The sequence below is a fragment of the Rana temporaria genome, chromosome 2 (assembly GCF_905171775.1).
Source record: "Rana temporaria chromosome 2, aRanTem1.1, whole genome shotgun sequence".
NCBI lineage: Eukaryota > Metazoa > Chordata > Amphibia > Anura > Ranidae > Rana > Rana temporaria.
The window spans coordinates 8,162,934-8,181,787 of NC_053490.1; the positions used below are offsets into that span (position 1 = coordinate 8,162,934).

The 18,854-nt window shown below is 50.9% G+C and overlaps 1 protein-coding gene across 1 annotated transcript in view; it reads right to left on the minus strand.

Annotated features, from left to right (window-relative positions):
- The window catches only part of MRPL48 (mitochondrial ribosomal protein L48), a 32,469-nt gene extending 14,107 nt beyond the window's left edge, over positions 1 to 18,362 (minus strand). Inside the window, exons 1-5 of the mRNA XM_040339799.1 lie at positions 18,251 to 18,362; positions 18,116 to 18,168; positions 10,599 to 10,639; positions 9,132 to 9,220; positions 295 to 458 (exon numbers count right to left, since the gene is read on the minus strand). Coding sequence (XP_040195733.1) covers positions 295 to 458; positions 9,132 to 9,220; positions 10,599 to 10,639; positions 18,116 to 18,168 — 347 coding nt within the window. The 5' untranslated portion in view covers positions 18,251 to 18,362. The remainder of the gene's footprint in view (positions 1 to 294; positions 459 to 9,131; positions 9,221 to 10,598; positions 10,640 to 18,115; positions 18,169 to 18,250) is intronic.
- Between the last annotated feature and the right edge of the window lie 492 nt (positions 18,363 to 18,854).

An 18,854-nucleotide genomic window follows, 5' to 3' on the forward strand; every position in this document is an offset into this window, starting at 1 on the left:
TCATAACTTGCTTCTGAGCATGCGCGTTTTTTTTAACGTCGTTTTAGCCCACACACGATCATTTTTTACAACCCGAAAAACGACATCGCTTAAACGTCGTTAAAAAATGCAGCATGTTCGAAAAAAAAATGTTGTCGTTTTTCAGAACCCGAAAAATGATGTGAAGCCCACACACCATCGTTTTAAATGACATTTTTTAAAAACAATTAAGTAATTCTGACACCCAGAAATAGTGATCATGGATATCTTAAGTCCCCCCACACACACATACAGAGAGGACAATGGAGGACTCACCTCTCCTCCACAGCGACGGACATCTGGTTAAAGAATTTATGGATATACCGCACAAATCTTTCCACGTAGAGCATGTTGTGCCCGGTCACCTGGAAGTTCAGGGTCCCGTATTCATGGTCTGTGGCTTGTTTTATCTCCTTCCGCAGTTTACTTTTTTTTTTATCCTGGTGGGGAAAAAAAACGTTAACATTAAAGTGTGTGTTTGAACAAGACAAAAAAAAAAAAAAAAAAAAATGTCAGCACATCTGTGCAACGCATGCACATTTCCTGAGTTTTATCCCTTTTAAGCACTTCAGCCCCCGGACCATTTTGCTGGTCAATGACCGGGCCACTTTTTGCGATTCGGGCACCGCGTCGCTTTAACTGACATTTGCGCGGTCGTGCGACGTGGCTCCCAAACAAAATTGGCGTCCTTTTTTTTCCCCCACAAATAGAGCTTTCTTTTGGTGGTATTTGATCACCTCTGCGGTTTTTAAATTGTCGCTCTATTCTCCTTCTTTATAGCGCAAAAATTAAAAATAAAATAATATTTTTTTTAACTTTTTGCTATAATAAATATCCCCAAAAATATCTAAAAAAAATTTTTTTCCTCAGTTTAGTCCGATACGTATTCTTCTACATATTTTTTGTAAAAAAAAAAAAAAATCAAATCGCAATAAATATTTATTGATTGGTTTGCAAAAGTTATAGCGTTTACAAAACAGGGGATAGATTGATGACATTTTTATTAATATTTTTTTTTTTACTAGTAATGGCGGCGATCAGCGATTTTTATCGGTACTGCGACATTATGGCGGACGCATCGGACACTTTTGACACATTTTTGGGACCATTGGCATTTTTATAGCGATCAGTGCTATAAAAATGCATTGATTAATGAATTTCACTGGCAGGGAAGGGTTTAACACTAGGGGGCGAGGAAGGGGTTAAGTATGTTCCCTGGGTGTGTTCTATCTGTAGGGGGGGTGGGACTGACTAGGGGAAATGACTGATCGCTGTTCATACATTGTACTCGCATCGGGACCAGGGGCAAGCAGGTGGTGCGCGCCCCTAGTGGCAGCAATGTAAAATCACATTTTATTACGTGATTTTGTGCAGCCGAGGCCGACCCGCCGCCGTAAAACTACGGTGGGCAAGCGGCAAGCGGTTAAAAAAAAGCTGCAAGTGCAGAAAAATACCCGGTGATGTGCCAGAAACCCAGCGAGCTTCTAACTCACTGTAGTAAGCCGACAACACTGGCCTTAATCATTGAATTTATAATGCCCAAAAACATATTCCCCCCCGTATTTATCGGCGTATACCGTGCACTTTTTGCCCTGAAAATCAGGGCAAAATCGTGGGTGCGCGATATACGCCGATACCCGCTTTCCCGCGCCGAGTTTGAATACTGCACCGGCATATACCGAGCGCAGTACACTCGTGTATATTCGGGCAGTCTCGGCTCTTCTCGCGCTGACGTCCTGGACGTACAGGACGTGAGCGCGAGAGTAGCCGAGCCTGCCCGACTATACACGAGTGTACTGCGCTCGGTATATGCCGGGGCAGTATTCAAACTCGGCACGGGAAACGAGCGGGGAGGACGCCGCAGAAGGACGCCAGACCCGACGAACAGGACACCCGAAGCCGCAGACGGACGCCGGACCCGACGAGGCCACCGATGGACGCCGCGCAAGACAACAAAACTGTAAGTACAAAAAATCTTTTTTTATTTCGGGTAACTTTAGGGGTGCGCGCTATACGCCGGAGCGCGCTATACCCCAATAAATACGGTACATTTATTGGGGTATAGCGCAAACAGCTGAACAGCTGCAGTGTCGGCCATTGATTTGTACAGAAGACAAAATCTCACAGCCGTGGCCGACAGCTGCAGACGTTTGTAAACGACCTTCACACGTTCTGTGCAATCAGGAGATTCTTTCCAAATTGCTGCTAAATATTGATGTAAATGTAGCCGCCTCCATCTGCTTTGATATTTAGGCGACTTTCACACTGAGACGCTACAGAGCTAAAAACAGCGCCTGCAAAGCGACCTGAAAGAGCCTCTCCATTCGCTCCCGAAGGGCATTCACACTGAAGCGGTGAGCTGGCAAGACGCTCAAAAAAGTCCTGCCAGCCGCATCTTTGAGCCGCTGTAGGAGCGGTGTGTGTGTATACCGCTCCCTAAAGAGCCCCTTCCCATTGAAATCAATGGGCAGCGTGGGCGGTTTTAACCCTTTTTCCGCCACTAACGGGGGTTAAATGCACCTCGCTAGCGGTCGAATAGCGCTGCAAAAACGATGGTAAAGCGCCGCTAAAAAAAAAAATCGTCACTTTACCGCCGACGGCGCACCGCCTCAGTGTGAAAGTAACCTTAACCACTTCCGGACCGCCGCATGTACATTTACGTCGGCAGAATGGCACGTACAGGCACATCAACGTATCTGTACGTCCCTGCCTGGTCGGGGGTCCGATCGGGACCCCCCCCGTACATGCGGCGGTTCCCGTGGCTTCAGGAACGATCCGGGACGAGGGCGCGGCTATTAGTTTCTAGCCACCCCCTCGCGATCGCTCCCCGGAGCTGAAGAACAGGGAGAGCCGTATGTAAACACGGCTTCCCCGTGCTTCACTGTGGCGGCTGCATCGATCGAGTGATCCCTTTTATAGGGAGACTCGATCGATGACGTCAGACCTACAGCCACACCCCCCTACAGTTGTAAACGCACACTAGGTGAACCCTAACTCCTACAGCGCCCCCTGTGGTTAACTCCCAAACTGCAACTGTCATTTTCACAATAAACAATGCAATTTAAATGCATTTTTTGCTGTGAAAATGACAATGGTCCCAAAAATGTGTCAAAATTGTCCTAAGTGTCCGCCATAATGTCGCAGTCACGAACAAAATCGCTGATCGCCGCCAATAGTAGTAAAAAAAAAAAAAATAATAATAAAACTATCCCCTATTTTGTAAACGCTATAAATTTTGCACAAACCAATCGATAAACGCTTATTGCGATTTTTTTTACCAAAAATAGGTAGAAGAATACGTATCGGCCTAAACTGAGGAAAAAAAATAATTTTATATATGTTTTTGGGGGATATTTATTATAGCAAAAAATACCAGTTACACTTACGGTAGCTGTTTTTCTGTAAGTCTTACAGGACGGCACCTTGAGAGTAGACTGGCTCCACCTGACAGGAAACACAATCAGAAAGAGGTTTAAAAGCCCCGCCCCTCCCCGTGCACCTCAGTTAGTGATAAAGTAACCACCATAAGAGCACGGGAACCAGTATATAAAAATACAAACCATATAAATTCCTCAGGGTGGGAAATAGGCCTGCCGTCCTGTAAGACTTACAGAAAAACAGCTACCGTAAGTGTAACTGGTATTTTCTCAAGTCGTCTTCCAGGACGGCACCTTGAGAGATAAGCAAGTAACCCTCAGGCCTACCTTAGGGCGGGACAACTGCCTGCAGGATTCTTCTGCCAAACGTCAAGTCTTGGGGTGACAGAAGTTCCACTCGGTAGTGTTTGAGAAAGGTGTTCTGGCTTGACCACGTTGCTGATCTACAGATTTGTTCCACTGAAACTCCTGCTCTCTCTGCCCAGGAGGTTGCTATAGATCTCGTGGAATGTGCCTTGACTTTAGGTACTGTTTTGCCAGCTTTAATGTATGCTAATGAAATTGCCTGTCTTATCCACCTAGATATAGAGGCTCTAGATGCTTGGCAACCCTTTTTCTGTCCTGAAAAATTAATTAGCAAGTGAGATGAGCGTCTGAACTCGCTCACCCTTTCCAAATAACTTAACAAACAGCGTCTTACATCCAAACAGTGGAAGGTCTCTTCCCTTTCGTTCTGTGGATTTGCGCAAAATGAAGGAAGAATAATTTCTTGTGACCTATGAAATTTCGTTGCCACCTTAGGTAGGTACAGGGGATCCTGACTTAGGACTACCCTGTCTTCAAAAAGACGAAAATAAGGCTCTTTGATTGAGAGCGCCTGCATGTCTCCTATTCTTTTGGCCGTAGTAATAGCCAGAAGAAAGGAGAATTTAAATGTCAACAGCCTAACCGGAATGCTGTCTATCGGTTCAAACGGAGGTTTGGATAGATGGTCTAGAACCAAGGTGAGGTCCCAGGGGGGAACCCTGGAGATTTGAATAGGGGATAACCTATCCCTAGCCGACAGGAATCGCTTGATCAGCGGATCCAGGGCCAGCCTCTTGTCTAAAAAGTAGGACAAGGCGGCTACCTGTACTCTTAAGGTTCTTGTGGCTAGTCCTAGATCAACTCCTTCCTGGAGAAATTCCAGGATGACAGATATTTCAGGTAGTGGGGCTTGCCTGGCTGCACACCAGCGTGAAAAAACCCCCCAGGTCTTAGCATAGATTTTCCTAGTGACCTCCTTATGACTAGCCAAAAGGGTATTTATTACCTTCTCCGAACAACCTCTCCGCTGCAGGTTCCACCTCTCAAGTACCAGGCCGTCAGACTGAAAAAGTCGGGCTCTGGGTGAAAGATCGGTCCCTGCCGCAGAAGGTCCACTCGGACCGGGAGAGGAAGGGGAGGAAGAACTGACCAACGTTCTAACATTGGGAACCAAGCTCTTTTGGGCCACTGGGGAGCGATCAGGATCAGCTTCCCCCGTGAGCGACTCAGTTTCTGTAGGACCCTTGGGATCAGACTCAGGGGAGGGAAAGCATAGGCCAGCTGAAATGTCCAGGCCTGGGCCAACGCATCCACACCCTCCGATCCCTGATCCCGGGAGAGGGAGAAGAACCTTTCTACCTTCCTGTTCTTCCTGTTCGCGAAGAGGTCTATCTCTGGGTTGCCGAAACGATGTCGAACCCAGTCGAAGACTTCTCGATTTAATTCCCACTCCCCCTGGAGGATGGGTTGGCGGCTTAGAAAGTCCGCTTCTAAGTTTAGGACTCCCCTGATGTGGATTGCTGAAAGGGAGAGGACTCTCTGTTCTGCCCAACTCAGAATTTCTAAGGACAGCCTTAGGAGGGAACGGGACCTGGTGCCTCCCTGGTGATTTATGAACGCCACCGTGGTTGCGTTGTCGGAGAGAATCTGTATTTCTTGGTTTATGACTCTCTCCTCGAACGCCTCCAAGGCCTTCCCGACCGCTAATAATTCGCGGAAGTTGGAAGAGGACCTGCTCTGTTGTCGATCCCAGCACCCCTGGGCCTGGAGACCCGACATGTGGGCTCCCCACCCCCAGGAGCTGGCATCCGTGGTTATCCTGAGAGGATTTGTCTGGTTCCATGGGAGGCCTTCCTCCAAATTCTGAGGAATGAGCCACCACCCCAGTGTGCATTTTACTGACTCCGGGATGCTGACCCTGGAGTCTAGGGATGAGTCCTTCCCGTCCCAGGAGGAGAGCAGGAAGGCCTGCAGGGATCTGTAATGAAGCTGGGCCCATGGGACCGCTGGGATGCATGAGGTCATCAGTCCCAGTAACCTCATGATCTGTCTGAGGGAAATTTCTATTGACCCCATGACGGACCTGACCACTGACCCGAGTCTCTGGATCTTGTCCTCTGGAAGAACCAGCTTTTTCTCTATGGAATCTATCAGGAATCCCAGATACATTTTTCTCTGTTCTGGGAGGAGAGAAGATTTTTCTCTGTTTACAATCCATCCCAAAGATTCCAGAGTAGTCAGGACGGTGGCCAGATCCGAGAGAAGGAGTTCTCGGCTGGGGTTGAAAAGCAGTAGGTCGTCCAGGTAGGGGACAAGGGAGATCCCTTTCAGATGTAGAAAGGCGACCACCTCTGCCAGGACCTTCGTGAAAACCCTTGGGCTGGAGGCCAGACCAAAGGGGAGTGCGGTGAACTGCCAGTGCTGAATCCCCTGAGGGGAGGCAATGGCAAATCGGAGGAACCTTTGATGGTCCCTGAAGACTGGGACATGGAGGTAGGCGTCCCTCAAGTCTATGGTTACCATAAAGACTCCTTCTAACAACAGTCCCTTGAGACTGTAAATGTTTTCCATGCGGAATTTCTTGTAGAGGAGAAAGGTATTTAAAAGTTTTAAATTTATGATCAATCGGAATTTCCCCGAAGGTTTGGGCACCATGAAAATATGTGAGTACACCCCCTGACCCTGTTGTCCTGGCGGAACTGGGATTATGACTGCCTGCTGAGCTAGATCTGTGACATTTCCCAGAAGGGCAGCTGCCTTGAGGGGATCTTGGGGTAGATGAGTGAGGAGAAATATTGGGGGGGGAAGTTGTCGGAATTCCAATCTGTAACCCTCCCTCACTATTTGCAGAATGTGAGGACTCCGTGTTATACTCTCCCAGGCTGGAAAAAATTGGGAGAGTCTTCCCCCGACTCTTAAGTCACTTGGAGTCCTTACCTGCGGGTTTGGGATCGGGGAAAAGGATACCCCCTTTTGGCTTATCCTTTCCCGCGATCCAACGCTTATTAAAGGCCGATCTTCGGTCAGAAGGTCGGTTTTTATTCTGGGGGCCTCGAAAAAATCTTCTCCTGTTAGGTCTAGGTTTTGGGGGGAACCCTTTTCTGAGGCCCTAGTTAGAGCTTGATCAAGTCCTGCCCCAAAGAGAAGAGTACCTTCAAAGGGCAGGGCACATAGACGGGTCTTGGAAGCAAGATCACCTTCCCACGTCTTGAGCCATACCGCCCTTCTGGCGGCGTTGACGAGAGCACCCGTCTTAGCAGAGGATCGGACTGTTTCAATCGATGCGTCTGCAAGATAGGCAACCGCACTGCCTATGACTGTAAGAGAATCTCTAATTTCTTTAAACTTGGAGGTCTGAGGTACATGCTCCAGAAGTCTGGTTAATCAGGTATCTGCATTCCTAGCGATGCAGGAAGAGGCTAAAGCGGGTCCAAGGGCGGCCGTATTAGCCTCCCAGGCCCTGCGAAGGGAGGTGTCTGCCCGCCTGTCTAAGGAATCCTTTAAGTTTCCTGCATCTTCAAACGAGAGGTCAGACTGCCTGGAGAGTTGGGCTAGAGATGCATCTAGTTTAGGAGTTTTAAACAAAGTATTTTCTAACTCCTCCTTAAAGGGACAGCGCCTCTTCCAGGTCTTGTACCTTAGTAGTTTCTTTTCAGGCTCAGCCCATTCCCTCAGAACTATATCTTTAAGTGACTGATGGACTGGGATAACCTTTGGCTGGGGTTTAGCTAAACCCTGGTACATTCTGTCCTGAGGTGACACCAGCTCTGCTGGCTGCTGGATCCCCTCAGAGGCATAGACAGCAGACCCCCCATGTCATCTGTAGAAAAAATATATTTGCCTGATCTGGCATCCTCATCCTCAGAATGACTATCAACTACCCCATCTTCTGGAGCCTCTGAATCTTCGGTGTCAGATAGGAGAGACTCCCTAGCCCTGGAAACTCGTGGCACTGGGGTGGATGAGCTCTCTTGAGAAGAGGGGCCGGCTGCTATGGGCTCAGGATCCCTATTTTTTAAGGTGTCCTTAAATTCCTTTAATGTGGAGAGCATTTGGGATTGGACAGCTAGGAATTCTTTCATAATCAGGGAAGTTTCCTTTGCTGTCAATTTTTGTATGCATTTGGCACAAAGAAGTTTGGAGTAATCTGCAGCCAGCTTAATGCTACAGTTACCACACCTCTTGGTTTTGGAAGTGTGTTTTAGGGAGAGAATAGCAGCTTCCCCCTGGGCAGAAACCTCCTCCCCTGTAAGGTTTCTTTTGTTCAAACATCAAGTGTGAGAGGAGAGGAGAGGGGGGGGGGGGGGGGGGGGGGGGGGGGGGGGGGGGGGGGGGGGGGGGGGGGGGGGGGGGGGGGGGGGGGGGGGGGGGGGGGGGGGGGGGGGGGGGGGGGGGGGGGGGGGGGAGGGAGAGGACCCAGTCCAATATGCCCCCCTGACATTCTGAGGCAGACTCACCCTTGGTGGTGTCCTCGGCAGCGGCTGCTAGCGAACGATCCTCGCGCTCCATAGCGAAGTCGTGTAGGCGCCACTCTCCTCCTTGCTGCAGTGAGAACAGCGAGGAGCCGACGCCGCTGGCGGCCGCCATTTTGGTGAAGACCGGAAGCGGAACTTCGTCATCACCGCGCGCCGCCTGTGACGCGGCGTCGACTGCTGGCTCCATTCGAAAATGTCCCCGGGAGGACAGTACACCGGAGTCACGCTGAGGAAGCCCTCACACCCGCCCAGCAGGTAAGGGGTCCTGGAGGAGAGGGAACATGGCCACATAGGAGTACTGGAATAGCCACTATCCCAGGGATTCCTACAGAAAGGAAAGAAGGGGGGTATTGTTTGCAATCTTCCTCCCCCCCCCCTATCACACGGGGAAAACCCCCCGGGACAGGCATTACACCTTTAAGCTGAGGCAGGGACGGCCCCCAGGACCCACTGCTCAGTACCCGGAGGGGGACCACCAGCCCCAGGCCTTAGGTCTGATAAAAAATAACAAACTGTTTCGCTGGTGGGAAACACAATCAATAACTGAGGTGCACGGGGAGGGGCGGGGCTTTTAAACCTCTTTCTGATTGTGTTTCCTGTCAGGTGGAGCCAGTCTACTCTCAAGGTGCCGTCCTGGAAGACGACTTGAGAAAGTAAAAATATTGCATTTTTTTCAAAATTGTCGCTCTATTTTTGTTTATAGCACAAAAAATAAAAACCGCCGAGGTGATCAAATACCACCAAAAGAAAGCTCTATTTGTGGGGGAAAAAAGGACGCCAATTTTGTTTGGGAGCCACGTCGCACGACCGCGCAATTGTCTGTTAAAGCGACGCAGTGCCGAATTGTAAAAACCCCTTGGGTCATTTAGCAGCATATTGGTCCGGTCCTTAAGTGGTTAATGTGTGTTAAACATAATGCTGCTCTCTCCTGTAATAAAATCATTAAGCTCCTTACAACTTCAGGAGGCAGCAAGTGTCTGTATCTGCCGATGCCATGCGAAGGATGTGCCCGGTAACATCTTTTACTGCTCTCATTCAGAAATCCTGAAATACATAAAAAAAAAAAAAAATTACTGACATAGTATATATTTATTTGAAATAGAATAACTTTAACCCCTTAAGGACCGCCTAACGCCGATATACGTCGGCAGAATGGCACGGCTGGGCACAGGCATGTACAGGTACGTCGCCTTTAAGAGCCCAGCTGTGGGTCGCGACCCGGTCCGAAGCACCGTGACCGCAGAACCTGATGGCCGCCGGTGTCCCGCGAACGGTCACAGGAGCTAAAGAACGGGGAGAGGTGAGTGTAAACAAACCTTCCCCGTTCTTCTCTGTGGCAGTGTCACTGATCGTCTGTTCCCTGATATAGGGAACAACGATCAGTGATGTCACACGTCCAGCCACGCCCCTCTACAGTAAGAATCACTCCCTTAGGACACACCTAACCCCTTAGTGGTTAACCCCTTCACTGCCAGTGTAATTTTCACAGTAATAACGCTAAACGCTATAACTTTTGCGCAAACCAACCGATAAATGCTTATTGCGATTTTTATTTCCAAAAATTTTTTAGAAGAATACGTATCGGCCTAAACTCAGGAAAAAAAATATATATTTATTTTTTTTTATAGATATTTTTGGGGGATATTTATTATAGCAAAAAGTAAAAAATATTGCATTTTTTTTAAAATTGTCGTTCTATTTTTCTTTATAGCGCAAAAAATAAAAACCGCAGAGGTGATCAAATACCACCAAAAGAAAGCTTTATTTGTGGGGAAAAAAGGACGCCAATTTTGTTTGGGAGCCACGTCGCACGACCGCGCAATTGTCAGTTAAAGCGACACAGTGCCGAATTGCAAAAAAGGCGCAAGGTCCTTAACCTGCATAATGGTCCGGGGCTGAATTGGTTAACTATCCTGCAAGCATGAAGATCAGGAGTTCCTGGTATCACTGACTTCTCTGGTTGTATGCTTGTTCCTGATCAGTGACTCAGTATTGAAATTTTAGATGCCCAGCAAACAGAAGGGCAAGCAATAATAGTCTACAGCAGGGGTAGGCAACCTGGGGGCCCCTCCAGCTGTTGCAGAACTACAAGTCCCATCATGCCTCTGGGAGTAATTCTAACTGCCAGCCTTGCAATGCCTCATGGGAAATGTAGTTCCACGACAGCTGGAGGGCCCCCCGGGTTGCCTCCCCCAGCGACTCGCTCAGTGGCGGAGTGATGACATTGGAGAAAGTGACCATTCTCTCTGCTCTGCTGGCGATTTGGCAAGTTGCTACCGGTGACCAGATGTGTCGTGTGACGCGGGCCTCATAGATGCCACAATGGCGCATCCCTCAGAGAACTGGGGAAGATTTGACGTTATTATTCCGGCTGGAAGTCCCTGCAATACACAGACTGACATCATTCCATCATAGAACTCACCCAGATCTCGGCATAGGAGACCACTGCTGCCTGCAACCCGACTGCAAAACAAAGAAGATACATATTATTATCGCTACTACAAGTATTCAGGGTGCAAACTATTCACGTAACCCTTTACATGTTTTAGAGTCACACGAGTCCCAGATTAGGGACCATTTAACCACTTCAATACCAGGCACTTAACCCCCCCACCACCCATCCCGCCCAGGCCAATTTTCAGCTTTCTGCGCTGTCGCTGTTCAAATGACAATTGCGCGGTCGTGCTACACTGTCCCCAAACTGAATTTTTATAATTTTTTCCCCCCACAAATAGAGCTTTCTTTTGGTGGTATTTGATCACCTCTGCGGGTTTTCATTTTTTGCTAAACCAATAAAAAATAAATAAAAAAAAAGACAGAAAATTTGGAAAAATAAATGTTTTTTCTTTTGTTTCGGTTATAAAATTTTGTAAATAAGTACGTTTTCTCCTTCACTGATGGGCACTGATAAGGTGGTACCGATGGGCACTGGTATGCGGCACTGATAGGCATCACTGATGGCACTGGCAGGTATTGGGGATGGAAACTGATTGGCAGCTGCCTGGGCACCGATTGGCATTTCCCTGGTGGTCCAGTGTGATGGCACCCCTGGTGGCATCCGAGGAGGGGCTGCGCTGATAAACAATCAGAACAAACCCCCCCCTTTCAGGAGAGCAGCCGATCGGCTCTCCTCTACTCGTGTCTGTCAGACGCGAGTGAGGAAAAGCCGATAAGCGGCTCTTCCTGTTTACATAGTGACATAGGTGTGCGCAGCCTTTGGCATTAGGGTGTGCACCCCAAAGCTCAAACACACTCTACCGATCACTCACGATCTTCATTCAGAAAGGGAAGGGGCCGGTAAATGGCATATTTACTGGCCCCTTCCCCCACTCATCCTATAGCATCCACAGCAACAACCAGTGGGAGAGGAGGAAAGCCAGAAGTGCTGTGGGGGGGAAGAGGGGGAGCCAGATCAGTAGGGGAAATCTGTTCTGCACAGGGTGATTAGGGTGTGCCTGGGCACAACTGGCACACCCTGTGCGCACGCCTATGCATAGTGATCAGCCACGATTGGGACACGGCTGATCATAGAGCTGCATGATTAATCGCGAATGGATCGCGATCTCAATTCACCCCCCTCTGCGATCTCCAGGCCGGATGACCTGCGATTTTCGGGCTTCGGCCTAGCTCCACAGCGCCGGCCATCTTGGTACACCCGGCAGGGACTGTCTCGTCAGGAAGTGACGTTTCGTCGCCGCCATCTTGCTCCACCCCACACTCCTGCACAGTAATGATAGAGTGAGAAGGGGGCAAGCGGACATCTTGTTACACCCACCGGAGTTTTAGATTTCACAGTTATTTTCAACACAAAACGGAGTTTATATGCTTAAATACAGTATTTTGAAATCCGACGGACTGTTTACATGTTAAATTTTAAAAGCAGCAGCAAACCTTACATGCGTGCTAATGTGACAGAACACCTCTGATTTAGTAAAATGTGAAAATCAGAGGTGTTCTTTCACATGAGCAACCATGCAAGGTCAGCAGGTTTGCTGCGGCTTTTAAAATTTAACATGTAAACAGTCCGTCAGATTTACATATACTGTATTTACCCACATAAGCTCAATTTTGTGTTAAAAATAACTTTAAATATAAAAAAAAAAAAAGAGAATCGTGATCTTCATTCTATGCAAAAGAATCGCGATTCTCATTTTTCCCCAGAATCGTGCAGCTCTAGGTGATCACCGAGATGGGTGTAGCAGTGTGTCAGACTTACACGCCGCACCACCGATCGCTGCAATGCGCTCCCCCGTGGGCGCGCGGCGGCTGTTATCCTGCTGAATGCCATATGACGCCCATTTAGGATAACTGAACCACTTCCCGGCCGTTATTCTGCTATAGGTCGGGCCGGAAGTGGTTAAACAGCAGCCAATGAAGCTACCATGTAGAAGGAAAAAAAAAAAACGAACTGCAGGGTGCCGAGGTCAGTATGAAAATAAAAAAAAACTATTTATTAAAATAAGCAGCACACTTACATTGAAGTTGGCATGAAACAGCATGGATAGGGAACACCTGAGACCAAGCAGCTGTGGTCAGTGGGAGGCTGTAGGTGTCACCGAGAAAACAGAGACCAAGGATGACAGGGAACCAGCCAGCTCAAGGTATGGATATTAGTGGCGGCTTTCTCGGTTGCACAACACAAGGATAACATCTGGTGAATGTCGGAAGAGTGGATGTGCATACCCCTCACCCAACATTCACCAGACATTATGACAGCTGTCAATCTTGTGTGCAACCGAGAAAGCCGTCGCTATTATTCATACTTTGAGCTGGTTGGGTCCCTGTCATCCTCTGTGATGTCTACAGCCTCCCACTGACCACAGCTGCTTGGTCTCAGGTGTTCCCTATCCATGCTGTTTCATGCTAACTTCAATGTAAGTGTGCTTCCTATTTTAATAAAGTGAATTATATTTGATACTGACCTCAGCGCCATTCTTTCGTTTTCTTCTACATTCAGTTGATTCTACCCAGATCTTCTACGGAAACTAGGGATGTCCTGATACCGATACCGAGCATTTCTACGAGTACTTGTACTCGGGGGAAATGCTCCGATGCCTCAGCCGATACCTGGGCAGGCAGAGGAGTTGCAAGTCTTCTCCCCCCTGCTCCGTGCACTCTTTCCTCCCTTCCCGTGCTCCGTGCACTCTTTCCTCCCTTCCACGCTTTACTCCCTCCCCCCCCCCCGTGCCGCTATTCCCCCCCCCGTCCGTGTCGCTCTTCTCTCCCCTCCCCCCCCCGTGCCGCTATTCCCCCCCCCGTCCGTGTCGCTCTTCTCTCCCCTCCCCCCCGTCCGTGTCGCTCTTCTCTCCCCTCCCCCCCGTCCGTGTCGCTCTTCTCTCCCCTCCCCCCCGTCCGTGTCGCTCTTCTCTCCCCTCCCCCCCGTCCGTGTCGCTCTTCTCTCCCCTCCCCCCCGTCCGTGTCGCTCTTCTCTCCCCTCCCCCCCGTCCGTGTCGCTCTTCTCTCCCCTCCCCCCCGTCCGTGTCGCTCTTCTCTCCCCTCCCCCCCGTCCGTGTCGCTCTTCTCTCCCCTCCCCCCCGTCCGTGTCGCTCTTCTCTCCCCTCCCCCCCGTCCGTGTCGCTCTTCTCTCCCCTCCCCCCGTCCGTGTCGCTCTTCTCTCCCCTCCCCCCAGTCCGTGTCGCTCTTCTCTCCCCTCCCCCCCGTCCGTGTCGCTCTTCTCTCCCCTCCCCCCCGTCCGTGTCGCTCTTCTCTCCCCTCCCCCCCGTCCGTGTCGCTCTTCTCTCCCCTCCCCCCCGTCCGTGTCGCTCTTCTCTCCCCTCCCCCCCGTCCGTGTCGCTCTTCTCTCCCCTCCCCCCCGTCCGTGTCGCTCTTCTCTCCCCTCCCCCCCGTCCGTGTCGCTCTTCTCTCCCCTCCCCCCCGTCCGTGTCGCTCTTCTCCCCCCTCCCCCCCGTCCGTGTCGCTCTCCTCTCCCCTCCCCCCGTCCGTGTCGCTCTTCTCTCCCCTCCCCCCGTCCGTGTCGCTCTTCTCTCCCCCCCCCCCCCGTCCGTGTCGCTCTTCTCCCCCCCCCCCCCCGTCCGTGTCGCTCTTCTCCCCCCCCCCCCCCCGTCCGTGTCGCTCTTCTCCCCCCCCTGAAAATGTGTTGCCTGAAAATTGCCCAAGTCTCAGCAAGAGAGTTAGAAGACGCTCATCGCTGATTAAAAGTCAGAACTCCTATTTATATTCAGCCTAAGTCTCTAGTAGGACAGGTAAGAGATTTGATGGGCATTCTACTCCTTTACATAATACATAGAAGACATGCTGGGAGCTCTAGTGTTCTGAGGGAGGACATGCTGGGATTTGTAGTGGCCTGTGGGAGGACATGCTGGGATCTGTAGTGGCCTGTGGGAGGACATGCTGGGATCTGTAGTGGCCTGTGGGAGGACATGCTGGGATCTGTAGTGGCCTGTGGGAGGACATGCTGGGATCTGTAGTGGCCTGTGGGAGGACATGCTGGGATCTGTAGTGGCCTGTGGGAGGACATGCTGGGATTTGTAGTGGCCTGTGGGAGGACATGCTGGGATCTGTAGTGGCCTGTGGGAGGACATGCTGGGATCTGTAGTGGCCTGTGGGAGGACATGCTGGGATCTGTAGTGGCCTGTGGGAGGACATGCTGGGATCTGTAGTGGCCTGTGGGAGGACATGCTGGGATCTGTAGTGGCCTGTGGGAGGACATGCTGGGATCTGTAGTGGCCTGTGGGAGGACATGCTGGGATCTGTAGTGGCCTGTGGGAGGACATGCTGGGATCTGTAGTGGCCTGTGGGAGGACATGCTGGGATCTGTAGTGGCCTGTGGGAGGACATGCTGGGATCTGTAGTGGCCTGTGGGAGGACATGCTGGGATCTGTAGTGGCCTGTGGGAGGGCATGCTGGGATCTGTAGTGGCCTGTGGGAGGACATGCTGGGATCTGTAGTGGCCTGTGGGAGGACATGCTGGGATCTGTAGTGGCCTGTGGGAGGACATGCTGGGATCTGTAGTGGCCTGTGGGAGGACATGCTGGGATCTGTAGTGGCCTGTGGGAGGACATGCTGGGATCTGTAGTGGCCTGTGGGAGGACATGCTGGGATCTGTAGTGGCCTGTGGGAGGACATGCTGGGATCTGTAGTGGCCTGTGGGAGGACATGCTGGGATCTGTAGTGGCCTGTGGGAGGACATGCTGGGATCTGTAGTGGCCTGTGGGAGGACATGCTGGGATCTGTAGTGGCCTGTGGGAGGACATGCTGGGATCTGTAGTGGCCTGTGGGAGGACATGCTGGGATCTGTAGTGGCCTGTGGGAGGACATGCTGGGATCTGTAGTGGCCTGTGGGAGGACATGCTGGGATCTGTAGTGGCCTGTGGGAGGACATGCTGGGATCTGTAGTGGCCTGTGGGAGGACATGCTGGGATCTGTAGTGGCCTGTGGGAGGACATGCTGGGATCTGTAGTGGCCTGTGGGAGGACATGCTGGGATCTGTAGTGGCCTGTGGGAGGACATGCTGGGATCTGTAGTGGCCTGTGGGAGGACATGCTGGGATCTGTAGTGGCCTGTGGGAGGGCATGCTGGGATCTGTAGTGGCCTGTGGGAGGGCATGCTGGGATCTGTAGTGGCCTGTGGGAGGGCATGCTGGGATCTGTAGTGGCCTGTGGGAGGGCATGCTGGGATCTGTAGTGGCCTGTGGGAGGGCATGCTGGGATCTGTAGTGGCCTGTCGGAGGGCATGCTGGGATCTGTAGTGGCCTGTCGGAGGGCATGCTGGGATCTGTAGAGGCCTGTCGGAGGGCATGCTGGGAGTTGTAGTGGCCTGTCGGAGGGCATGCTGGGAGTTGTAGTGGCCTGTCGGAGGGCATGCTGGGAGTTGTAGTGGCCTGTCGGAGGGCATGCTGGGAGTTGTAGTGGCCTGTCGGAGGGCATGCTGGGAGTTGTAGTGGCCTGTCGGAGGGCATGCTGGGAGTTGTAGTGGCCTGTCGGAGGGCATGCTGGGAGTTGTAGTGGCCTGTCGGAGGGCATGCTGGGAGTTGTAGTGGCCTGTCGGAGGGCATGCTGGGAGTTGTAGTGGCCTGTCGGAGGGCATGCTGGGAGTTGTAGTGGCCTGTCGGAGGGCATGCTGGGAGTTGTAGTGGCCTGTGGGAGGATAGAGGAAAACACGCTGGGAGTTGTAGTGCCCTGTGGGAAAATAGAGGACACGCTGGGAGTTGTAGTGTCCTGTAGGAGGATAGATGAGGACATGTTGGGAGTTGTGGTGTCCTGTAGGAGGATAGATGAGGACATGTTGGGAGTTGTGGTGTTCTGTGGAAGGACATGCTGGGAGTTGTAGTGTTCTGTAGGAGGATAGCTGAGGACATGTTGGGAGTTGTGGTGTCCTGTAGGAGGATAGATGAGGACATGTTGGGAGTTGTAGTGTCCTGTAGGAGGATAGATGAGGACATGCTGGGAGTTGTAGTGTCCTGTAGGAGGATAGATGAGGACATGTTGGGAGTTGTAGTGTTCTGTGGGAGGATAGATGAGGACATGCTGGGAGTTGTAGTGTCCTGTAGGAGGATAGATGAGGACATGCTGGGAGTTGTAGTGTCCTGTAGGAGGATAGATGAGGACATGTTGGGAGTTGTAGTGTCCTGTAGGAGGATAGATGAGGACATGCTGGGAGTTGTAGTGTCCTGTAGGAGGATAGATGAGGACATGTTGGGAGTTGTAGTGTCCTGTAGGAGGATAGATGAGGACATGCTGGGAGTTGTAGTGTTCTGTAGGAGGATAGATGAGGACATGTTGGGAGTTGTAGTGTCCTGTAGGAGGATAGATGAGGACATGCTGGGAGTTGTAGTGTCCTGTGGGAGGATAGATGAGGACATGCTGGGAGTTGTAGTGTTCTGTAGGAGGATAGATGAGGACATGCTTGGAGTTGTAGTGTTCTGTAGGAGGATAGATGAGGACATGCTTGGAGTTGTAGTGTCCTGTAGGAGGATAGATGAGGACATGTTGGGAGTTGTAGTGTTCTGTGGGAGGATAGATGAGGACATGCTGGGAGTTGTAGTGTTCTGTAGGAGGATAGATGAGGACATGCTGGGAGTTGTAGTGTTCTGTAGGAGGATAGATGAGGACATGCTGGGAGTTGTAGTGTTCTGTAGGAGGATAGATGAGGACATGCTGGGAGTTGTGGTGTTCTGTAGGAGGATAGATGAGGACATGTTGGGAGTTGTAGTGTCCTGTGGAAGGACATGCTGGGAGTTGTAGTGTTCTGTAGGAGGATAGATGAGGACATGCTGGCAGTTGTGGTGTTCTGTAGGAGGATAGATGAGGACATGCTGGGAGTTGTAGTGTCCTGTGGGAGGATAGATGAGGACATGCTGGGAGTTGTAGTGTTCTGTAGGAGGATAGATGAGGACATGCTTGGAGTTGTAGTGTCCTGTGGGAGGATAGATGAGGACATGCTGGGAGTTGTAGTGTTCTGTGGGAGGATAGATGAGGACATGCTGGGAGTTGTAGTGTTCTGTAGGAGGATAGATGAGGACATGCTGGGAGTTGTAGTGTTCTGTAGGAGGATAGATGAGGACATGCTTGGAGTTGTAGTGTTCTGTAGGAGGATAGATGAGGACATGCTTGGAGTTGTAGTGTCCTGTAGGAGGATAGATGAGGACATGTTGGGAGTTGTAGTGTTATGTGGGAGGATAGATGAGGACATGCTGGGAGTTGTGGTGTTCTGTAGGAGGATAGAGGAGGACATGCTGGGAGTTGTGGTGTTCTGTAGGAGGATAGATGAGGACATGCTGGGAGTTGTGGTGTCCTGTAGGAGGATAGATGAGGACATGCTGGGAGTTGTAGTGTCCTGTGAGAGGATAGATGAGGACATGCTGGGAGTTGTAGTGTCCTGTGGGAGGATAGAGGACATGCTGGGAGTTGTAGTGTTCTGTAGGAGGATAGATTAGGACATGTTGGGAGTTGTAGTGTCAGGGATGACAGGTTCTCTTACCAGCTCAGGGCAGCCATGTATCTGATCAGAGTCTCCCCTCCTACCGGCAACATCTGGGGGGACAGAGAGAGATCAGAGCCCGCACCCCAATACTCCCATCACCCTTCCCCCTCCCTCAGTCATGACATTCATTACCTCCAATCCGCTCTGTGCTGTTCACCTTCTCACCACATGGGGGACGGAATAGAACAGAGCACACCGTGTGCACTTAGAAATCCTCCCCTCACCCCGCACACAACGTTCCGCCTCCCCCCGGGACACGTTGAGGCGGAGTGTCTGCATTCTCCTCAGTGTGTGTACCGGGGAGGCGTGGTCTGTCAGAGGGGAAGAGACCATCAGAGAGATACTCCCCGCCCCCCACTAATAGACCAGCTCAGGGCAGGACGTGCTTTGGAGTGATTCCCGCTACAAATATCACAGCTTGGAATATCTTCTGTCCCTCCGACTATTATAATCCCGGATGTGACCGGCAGGTGTCTCCCTCTCTCATGGATGTGCAATACTATAAGTTATGAATAATATTATTATGTGGTATTGTCCTGAGACTGCAAAGGAAGTTCTGTACCTGGCTGTCCACTAACTGCGCCCTCTATAGATTCATTATTGTCACATGGGGCGCCGCCTTGTGGCCACAGTGCTGTACTGCATCCACTATAAATTACAGCCGATACTATGTATTATTTCCTGATGGGGCGCCACCTTGTGGCCACAGTGCGGTACTACACCCACTATAAATTAG